This window comes from Geospiza fortis, unplaced genomic scaffold (assembly GCF_000277835.1).
Source record: "Geospiza fortis unplaced genomic scaffold, GeoFor_1.0 scaffold330, whole genome shotgun sequence".
Taxonomy (NCBI): Eukaryota; Metazoa; Chordata; class Aves; order Passeriformes; family Thraupidae; genus Geospiza; species Geospiza fortis.
In genome coordinates, this window is record NW_005054400.1 from 693,534 (window position 1) to 703,449 (window position 9,916).

The following is a 9,916-nucleotide window of genomic DNA, read 5'->3' on the forward strand; positions in this document are numbered from 1 at the left end:
AAAAGGATCTCCTCAATTCAACATAGAACAAGCTTCTCCATCCCAACCCTCCTCTTTTGTCCAATTCAATCTTTGGATAGATCTTTTGTTCTAACTCAGCATGAAAAGAAAAACTTTCTTTAAATGCTATAAACTTAAAACTAACTGAAGTCCCTAAACAAATCCTCCTCTGAGCATTCCAAACATATATACACGGGGCTTGTGTGTGTGCGTGCGTGTGTGTGTGTGTGTGTGTGTTTTTATTTAACCCTGGTGCATTTTCTGTTTACTATTATTCTCTGTGAACCAAAGCTCGCTGCAAGAAACTTATAAATACAGAGATAGCTTACAGGCTTTAAAACATAAAAAGCAGAGAATGTTTTGGATTTGAAAATCATAAATTATAATTTAATGCCAATAACAATTTACAACAAATGGTTGTTTACAATAAACTAACACAAAACAAACAAGTCAAGATCCTGTGTTCTTAGTAAGCATAAAAACTTCACACACACACACTCACATGGATAGCACTTGCAATAGAAAAAGCTAAATCTAGAGGTCAGCAATTCCCCTGCAATAATTGTATATTTATATATTTATATATATTTATATATTTATAGAAAAGGAGCCATGATTCAGATGTAAAACTCTGCTCAAATTCACAGTCATACGCCCCTCAGCCCCCAGTACAGATGTGTCTAACTGGAACACACTAAAGATCAGGGTTTAATCGACTTTACAGAATGATCTCTCTCCCTCCCTCTCTCTCTTTTTGTGAAACCACAACATGGTGTAGTTACGTGTGGTAAAAAGGGAGAGGGGGAAGCCTCAGACAGGAAGAAAATTGCAAGCTTTCACATACAAAGCATCTGCTATAGACCAAGGGGAGGGCGGGCGGGGGGAGAGAGAAAGAAAAGAGAAAAAAAAAATAAATGACACGCACACACACGAAATAAAATATCAACCCCTTGCAAAAACCCACATCATCTTGCCTTCCTTCAGGTTTGGGTTGGGTTATTTGGTGGGTTTGGGTTTTTTTGCCTGCTCGGGACAGCAGTCAATTGCCCAGCGGTGTGTCCGGGGCTGTGCCCCCCGCCCAGGCAGGTCCCTGGCAGCTGCAGGAGAGGGCCCTGTGCCTCCACACACACACAGGGCACATCCAGGGACGCCCACGCCCGCCTGTGTGCCAGCATACACACAGACATATAGCCCATATGGAAAAGAGAGAGATGACCTGTGGTCATGCTTTCACAGTCTAAGGTTAAAAAATAAAAAATTAAAAAAAATAATAATAATAATAAAAAAAAGAAATCCACTTGAGAGTATATATACATTAAAAACCGACTCCTCAGTGCTAGAAGCTAAAGCCACTCCATTTGAAGACCTCTCAATGACAACGATAGATGGCAACTACGGAGTATTATAAAAAATCACACATACTTAAAGAAAACTCATTGCAAACAACTGACCTATATTTACAATACTGCTATTACCTTGCTTGAATGATCTTGTGCGCGTATGTCAGACATTTACAAAAGATTTTTCGCCCCATTCTGATCATAAAATAGATACTGATCTCCAGATTTCTAATACTTTTTCACAACAATACCTTTCCTACGCAGGCACTTAAGTGTGACAAAAATAAGGGCCTTTTTTTTTTTTTTCCAGAAAATCCATTTTTAATTAACAGGAGGATTAGATGAATGGGGGTTGATGGTTTACCATTTCAGCATAGTACTTCCTAAAACCAGAGATAAACCACGAACTTAAGTCCTCCACCCCCGTCCCGGAATTAAACAGGTAAATACACTACAATACATCTGCTACAAACTTACTGTGACAAGTAAACAAATCAATCGCCTATGGACTTAAATGACTGCAAACTATAGAGAAGTAATGTGGTTTCTGAAAGACATTTATGACAGCCAAACAAGTTTCAGATATCAAATAATATTTTAATTTCTGAATACTTTCAATTTTCCTTGGAATATAACACACAAAGACTCGACCAAACAGTTCAGTTATTATAACTTTTACAGTATACAGAAATGTTGCACTTAAAAAAAAAAAAAAACCTTCAGTTTTTTTAAACACAAAACTGTAAACTCTAAGATACTGAATCAATCACGTTATCTATAAGTGCCAACAGTGTTATTTTGTCATGCTGATTTCAATGGTATTTTTTAAAAAGGGAAAATATCAACAATTATTATAATACAAAGGGCTTGCAAATATACAAACAGATAGAGGAGTTTAATAACAATTCATGATGAACTATGTGGAACCCAATTCAAATTACAAAAGTTCACTTTGCTTGTTTGCTTGTTTTTTTTTTTTTTTCCTTTTAAATCAAAACCGTAGTGTGTCTTGGACACAAAATCCTTCTACCTATAATAAATCCCCACAGTTCATTTTCTGTCCGAAATATCAAAAAAAACCTAGATTTGGGGGGAGTTATATGACACGTGTGGTTCATTCGGGTCTATATAATTATAGCTCTCTCAGCTTCAAGCTAGATTTTGGGTCACCACCTTAAGTGCGCTTCCATCATTGTGTTGTTGAGGGTTTTTTTTTTTTCTCTTTTCCTTTCTTCCTATGATACTTTCGTGGACTCAGTTTTAATTCTTTCAGAACATATATTTTAAGGATACACAGTTTATTTTTTTTTTTTTTAAAGAAGCCAAGGTTATATCAAAAATTATTATAGAACCACAGAATAAACTGGTTTGAAACCAGAAAAATACAAAAAAGAACAGCTATAGGTACATAGACACATAGGACAATTAATAATTTGGAAAAAAAAGACTTACTTTCTTCCGTTCTGCTAATTTTCTCCAAATTTCCTTTAAATGCACTTTAAGCGAGATTTTTTAAAAAGTTTACCCCAAAAAAAAAGAAAAAAAAAGAAGAAAAAAGAAAAAAAGAAAAAGCCCACCATCGTTTCTTTTCTTCTTCTTTCTTTTTTTCTTTCCCTCTTTTTTATTTTTTACAAAAAAAATGATAAGTAGCAAGTTTTTTTCTGAACGACACGGGAGTTTTTAATGCATTCTGTAAAAGTTCATTTGACAGTCTCTTTTTTTAATTCACAGTCCATTAATTTTTTCCTGTCTTCTCTTAGCAAACTTGTAACATCCTTTTACATCCTTTCTTAGCAGAAGGAAATTTAAGAAACAACCAGAACCCAAACGTCATTTGCTTTCCTTTCACTCTCATCTCCCTTCTCAATTTTGAATTTTTGTTTATTTTTTTTAATTTTTGTCTCGGTGTTGTTGTTGGTTTTTTTTTTTTTTCCTTTTATTTTCTCTCTCTCTCTCTCTCTCTTTCTCTTGGATGTTTTATTGAATGGACATGTAAGGCCAGTTAAAACTGCTGCCAGACAGTAACATATCCCTGATTAGGGTTTCTATGGGGGTTTTACCTACCAAACGGACGAAAAACAATTGCTCTATGACAGAAGAGGAGACAGTGCGAAGGGAGGGGAGACGTAGTAATAGCTTCCCGAATCGTGTTGGCTGGTTGGGATACTGGCTCCTAACATACTCTTCCAAAGCACACTGTGACTTCTCCTGTAAACTTTCAACATGGGCTACATCAGAGAGACCACAGGCATCTAGAAGAAAGTGTATTAAAAAAAAAAAAAAAAAAAAAAAAAAAAAAAAAAAAAAATGTAAAAAAAAAAAAAAAAAAAAAAAAAAGAAAAAAAAAATTTAAAAAAAAAAAAAAGAAAGCAATCATCAGATTAAAAAGGTTTTGGTGGTTTGTGTGTTGTTTTTTTTTTTAATTTTTAATTTGATTTTTTTTTTTCCAAATGTCTAGGTTTAAGAGTGGATCGTGCGCCATCACCTCGCCCCCCAGAGTTTAAGTGGGTTTCACCAAAAGGGACAATCTCTCTGTGCATGTGTGTGTGTGTCTGCATTTCTGTCTCTTCTAGAGGGTCTCCTTTAGGACTGAGCACAGCTCCCAGGGTCGAGATTTCTAATGGCACGACAGACCTGAGGGGTGGCAAGGAGGTGCTGGCCAAGCCTAATTTCATATCTCTGTGGTTTTTGGGGGAAAGGCTGGGGGGGCGGGGAAGCCTTGAGTCAAAAAGGGGGAAAGGGAGCCACTATTTCTCCACACCCCCCCTTCTTGGAAAATAATTGGGGGGAGCCTAACCCTGTGATGAGAAGGACTACTACTCACAGTGATAGAAATCATAATAATAATAAAAAACTGGCCCAGCCAAAGATAATGGCGCCCCGGATCCAGCAACAGATTCTCCCCCAAAGAAGACAACGCGTTTTTCTTCAGTCTTTGAAACTGATTTAAGTGGCCCTTTAAAACTGATCTTGTCAGTTTAGCCTATTCAGAGGCAGCCATGCAAACTGTGATCTCTCTGTTCATTTGAGCTGTTTCTTTTCCCCCCTCTTTTCTTTTCTCTTTCTTTCTTCCCCCCCCTCCACTCCCCCCTCTTTTTTTTTTTCCTCTTCTTCTTCTTTTTAAACCTAAAGGCCCTTACAAGAAGAAAACTCCCTGATAGGGTCTGGACATTTTTTTTCTTTTTTTTTTTTTCTTTTTTTTTTTTTTTTCCCTGAAACACTAAAATACAATAAGTTCCCTTTAAATCAGAGACGTCTGTGCTGAAAGAGCACAGGTTGTGACCTGACCTCCCTGTGGCTTTCCTAGGCACAGGGCTAACACATGCATATTCTGCGAGTCATTAGAACCCAGATTTTTCCCCCCTCCCTCTTAAAAGAGGCTGCAGCAAACATTATATGCATCTATGTGCGTCTGCTTTACATCAGGGAGGGTTATTGGGGTGCTGCAGAAGCTGCAAGCATCACCCTATATTTTTGTGCATGCGGCTGTCTTCCCCAGAATCAGATAACAAGAAACGTTTATCTAGTTGGGAGGCAATTTACACGCCAGGCCTCCCATTTTGAAAATAGTCATAAATTAAACAGTTACGACAGGATCGGACGATTGTTTTCTCAGAAGGCTAAAAAAAAAAAAAAAAAGAAAAAAAAAAAAAAAAAGTAAAAAAAAAAAAAAAAGTGATTTGAAGGAGAAGTTTTTTATGGAAATAAACTCCTTGGTGTGGGTGTGAGCTGGGCAGGGGCTGGGGAGGGATGTGAGCGTGTGTGGGATCCTCGCTGAGCGGCTGAGCGAGGGAGAGGAAAATGCATCCTAGAAAAACGATAGAAAAATAAAATAAGCACCCCACGGACACCCCTTCCCACTCGGGATCCCTGTCTCCCTGTGGCTAGATGTGCCCTGCTCATTGATCACCTCAGGATTTAACACCAGTAATTGGGGGGGGAGGAAAAAAAAAAAAGGAGAAGTTTTTTATGTGTAAAGCAATAATATATAAAAGGAAGTTTAGGTCACGACCCAGAACCTGGACAAAGTCCAGAAAATGACTTCGTTCCCCAGACCCCCTTTAACACAACAAGGAACGGATTGTGAGCCCTTCTTTTCCCACATAAACTACATTTTTTTCCTGTTTCCTGATATCAGGCTTTAAAAAACTCTGATGAGTAATTATTTTGCAGGTCCTGCTTCCATTCATATGTTTATCGCGTGGCCACTTTCCCAAGCGTCCGAATGAGTTACAGGCGAAATACATGTATTTTTAAATTTAATCCCCAAACTTCCAGGGCTCCAGCACACTGGGTTGCCGGTGCAGCCTCAAAGTTAGTGATCTGAGATAACGTATTGCACAAATTAGCGAGCAGATTTTTTTTTTTTCCCCCTCAGAAAAAAAAAAAAAAAAAAATTTAGCCTCCAGAGTTAATATCAGGATTATTACTCACCCAGGTTAAACTCTAGTGCAAGCTAATTAGATTTCACAACGCACTCAATTATTGCTTTATAACTCATGCACTATTTCTAGGCAGCAAAAGTTGACACATATTTCCCCCCCCCTCCCCTCTTTGATTATCTAAGAAACACCTCGAGGTCTTTTCCTCGGGAGAGTCATGCTTGTGCCACCCCGGAATTACACTGCGGAGCGGCAGCTTCAGCCTCCTCTTACTTTTCCATACTATCCCTGTCTACTTATGGTAATGATCTTTTCGCACCCGCTACTCGCTTTGGACTATGCAGTTCCTGCTGGGTACAAATGCAAACTTTTCCCCTTAGCTTAAATGACACAGAACTGCTCACTGCCACATTCTGTTTAAATCAGAGACAGCTCTTTGCAAAGTTGATTTATTTTATTTTATGAGATGGCAGGGAACATATTTTAAACTCAGATTTGCACATTTAACTTTTTTTTTTTTTTTTTTAAATTCAATTTTTAATCCTGCAGGGCTTTTTTCCCTTCCTGGCTGCCCATAAAATGATCCTCTTTTTAAAGTGGTTTCACTGATAGGACGACTTGTATTTAACAACATCAAACAGATTTTGCTGCTGTTCGGATGCGTGTCATTAAATGCAACAACCCAGAGCTATACTGTTAAATAAAATATTATTTTCAATGGGAAGAGCGCAGTCTCTCGTGGCGAATGGGTGCCTCTTCCCGGGCCCCTTCTTTCCCAGTCCCCAGCATTATTCAGCTAGGCTTGGGGTGTATTTTGGCTGCCTGCTTTTTTCTTTAAAAAAAAATGAAAATAAATGGGGTGTGTGTATTTTATTTTGATTTTATTTTTTTCTCTGATTTGCACTCCCTAGAAGATGGGATGCTCGGATCCGAGGCCCTGCAGGGCAGAGCACAGGGTACCGCTTCCTAAAAGGAAAAGAGACCACGCTGGTTCTCGGGGGCCAGGGAGCGGGCATGGGGTGCAGGCAACAACACTTTGCAAGAGCAAACACTTCTCAAGGGGGGCCCGGGGAAGGAGAGAAAAAGAAAAAAAATAAAAAAAGGAGCAAAGAAATGCCGCCTACCTGAGGTGAAGAGGACTATGGCCTTTAAACAGCTATATTCTGCAGAGTCGACATGCAATGCTTTCAGTTTTTCTACTTGCTCTTGGAAGATTCGTATGTGGTCCATAAAGGCGACCACTCGGTCAGCAGACATTGGCGAAGCGTGGAGGCCAGCAGCTGCCAGGAGCGGAGCTACGTGGAGGGGCATGGAGCACTGGGCAGCGTTGAGGACAAATAACTCGCTCCAGGTCAGCCTCAGGAGAGCCACCTGGTCTGTGATCTGCAGGTCTGGGAAGAAGGGGATATTCCTGGCCCACTCCACCGCGCTGAAGAGCATCCTAGCTGCCAGTTCACAAATGTTCTCGATGCCCATGATGTTGTTGGGTTGCATGCACTGACTGCCAAAGCGGGAGGTGGGGTAGGGCTCTGCTCTCAGAAGAAGGGAGATATATCCGGATAGGTAGGAATGGCAGTTGAGAGGGTCCCCATTTGTCAAGGCGAACTGACCATGAGTTGGCTGTGTGGGTGGCATTCTGCCCCTCTGGACCGCTGCAGTAAATAAAGAAGAAACTACAGCTATTAATATCTGAATTGCGACCATCGGTTCCAATACAGCCTGCTTTGTGTGCTTGTGCGTGCCTGTGTGACCCCGCACCCGGCCAGCTTCGGGGGGAAACGTGCATTTTCCCAGCCAGAGTTCAGCCCCAGCCCCGCTCTAAGGCTCCGCAGTTCTCGGGTCAAGTCAAGCAACAACAAAAGCTGAGGGACGCTGTGGGCTCGGCCAGGGCTGCTGTGGGAGCCCAGCTCCTCACTTCCCAAAACACACCACAGTCCAGTTATCCCCCCCTCCCCTGCACCGCCACCCCCTCCTTCCAGAGATGCAGGATACGTCTTTGTGTGTTTTTTCTCCGTTACACCTAAACCAGCTCGTTGATTTGAGGCTGGGGGAGCGGGATGGGGAAGGAGGAGGGGAGAAGGAAGAAACACTTCAGTTCGAAAGCCCCGGCTCTGGTCCCACACGCGTTTCTCGCCCACTGAATACATTGTTGCTGCTGGTATTATACATCCCCCCTTCTCGTAAAAAATGCCAAAGGAGGCGAAATCACCCCACAACATCCCCGGCAGGTCCCCTGGTGAGGCTGAGGGCATTATCCAAAGGCACCTTCCCCCGCTGCCCATGGAAAGTGGGCCTTTCATTTTGTTAATAAATTTACACGGTGACAGCGAGAGAAAAAGGAGAGAGAAAAAGGGCTCAGAGGCAGAGAGACGACAAGAAGGGAGAACGCCTAAAAATGTGCTTGATTTATATTTGTTATCGCCTGTATTCCAAGGTTAGTTACTCTTGCAGAAACACAAAGAGAGGAGCCCGGCGAGTCCCAAGCCCCCTCACCCTTAACCTACATAGCAGCGTCCAGACACAGAGCATGCACTGGAAAACTGCAGGCTCACATTTCCCGTCTAATTTTATATCACAAAGACTCCACTTGCAGAGATCCGAGCACCCCACACTTACTTCTGGACTGCTCCTTACACCCCCCACCCCATCCCTTCTACCCCCTCCTGCCTCTCCTGGAGGAACAAGAAAATAAGAGGAAGAAGAGGAAAGTGAGGTAATAACAACCAGGAAAGGCAGGCACACGGCAGTGTGTGTATACACACACACTCGTGGAGATATGTGTGTGTGTATATATATATTTTTAAAGGAGGAAAAATCCGGCTGGGAATCCACAGTGGAGTGCTGTAGAGCCTCGGTAGGGTGAGTTCCATTGTAATAGTAATTTGAACCGCCTGTGTAAAATTGCAATCTAAGGCAGGGTGCTGGAGGATATATATATATGTGTATGTGTGTGTATGTGTATGTGTATGTGTGTGTGCATCTCGGGAGGCTCCGTGTGTGTGTGTACACACACGCACATACATACACACACACACACAGGGCTGCTCGGGGGACGGGGGCTAAGGCTGAGCATGCAGGAGGAAACACGAAGGAAAAGTAACCACACGTCAGAATCATCATCTCGCTCCTAAGCAGCGTGAAACTAAAAATCCACTTTCAATAAACCTCCATCAGCAAAATCAAAACAAACACAAATCAATTACGAGTGCAGGAGAAAGCATGCGAGAGCCCCTGCCTCCCTGCCCACCCTCCCCAACACCGCTTTCTTTCATTACGAGAAAGTTTCTGGCTGGTTTATTCGAGGGGGGTGGGTGGGGGGGGGAGGAAAGGTTCTGGTTGGGTTTGGGGTTTGGAGAGGAAAGTTAAAAATGCTAAGAGCAATTATATATATTATTTAAAAATAATAAAAAAAGGAAAACCAAACAAACCCCAAAACGCAGCGAGTGAAAAAAAAAATTGCAAAACAAATGAAATCCCAATACCTTCCCGTCTCATGCCAACTTTGAGGCATTTTTTGAGGCGGCAGTACTGACACTGATTGCGGTGGTGCTGGTCAATGGGACAGTTCCTGTTGGCACGACAAGTGTAGCTGAGATTCCTCCTTACACTCCGCTTGAAGAAACTCTTGCAACCCTCGCAGGTAAACTGGCCATAATGTTTGCCACTAGACTTGTCCCCACAAACCACACATTCAATGTGCTGCTGCTGCTGCTGCTTGTCTCCTTGGTTCTGCTGGCTCGGCGGGTTGGTCTGGGCTGGCGTACTGGGAGGGCCCCCGGGCCCCGGGGTCTGTGGGGTGTGCGGGGCCCCGGCCGGGGGTCCCTGCACCGGCGGGGCTTGCGAAGGCTGCGTTCCCTGAGCTCCGGGCACATCGTCCTGGGGGTCTCGCCACGCACCGACTACCATTGCCATATCTATTGGACACCGTTGCCAAACTTCCTGTTCCCCCTTTATTTTCAAAGTTTGTTTGCTTTGCTTTTCAGATCAGCTTTGCAGCAGTCTTTATTTTTTTTTGTCCTCCCCTCTCTCTCTCTCTCTCTCTTTTTCCCTCTCTCTCTTTTGTTGTTTTGCCTTTTTTTTTTTTTTTCAGGAGGGTCGGGGTGGGGGGGATCTCCCGGTACCGGCGAAGGTGCAGAAGCACGGGGCGATGGAGGTGTGTGTGCGGGGGGGCGAGGTGCGAGTCGCTTGTCTGGG

The 9,916-nt window shown here is 42.6% G+C and overlaps 1 protein-coding gene across 3 annotated transcripts in view; it reads right to left on the bottom strand.

Moving 5' to 3' along the window:
• Positions 1–1,632: 1,632 nt before the first annotated feature.
• NR2F2 (nuclear receptor subfamily 2 group F member 2) overlaps positions 1,633–9,916 on the bottom strand; it is a 13,671-nt gene continuing 5,387 nt past the window's right edge. The window contains exons 1-3 of one of the 3 annotated variants that reach the window (XM_005426042.3): positions 9,205–9,884; positions 6,847–7,374; positions 1,633–3,592 (exon numbers count right to left, since the gene is read on the bottom strand). In XM_005426042.3, the coding sequence (XP_005426099.1) occupies positions 3,318–3,592; positions 6,847–7,374; positions 9,205–9,634 (1,233 nt within the window). In that variant the 5' untranslated portion in view covers positions 9,635–9,884 and the 3' untranslated portion in view covers positions 1,633–3,317. Of the gene's footprint in view, positions 3,593–6,846; positions 7,396–9,204; positions 9,892–9,916 lie in introns of those variants that run through there. The other 2 variants (XM_005426041.2, XM_005426046.2) reach the window with 2 other exon arrangements.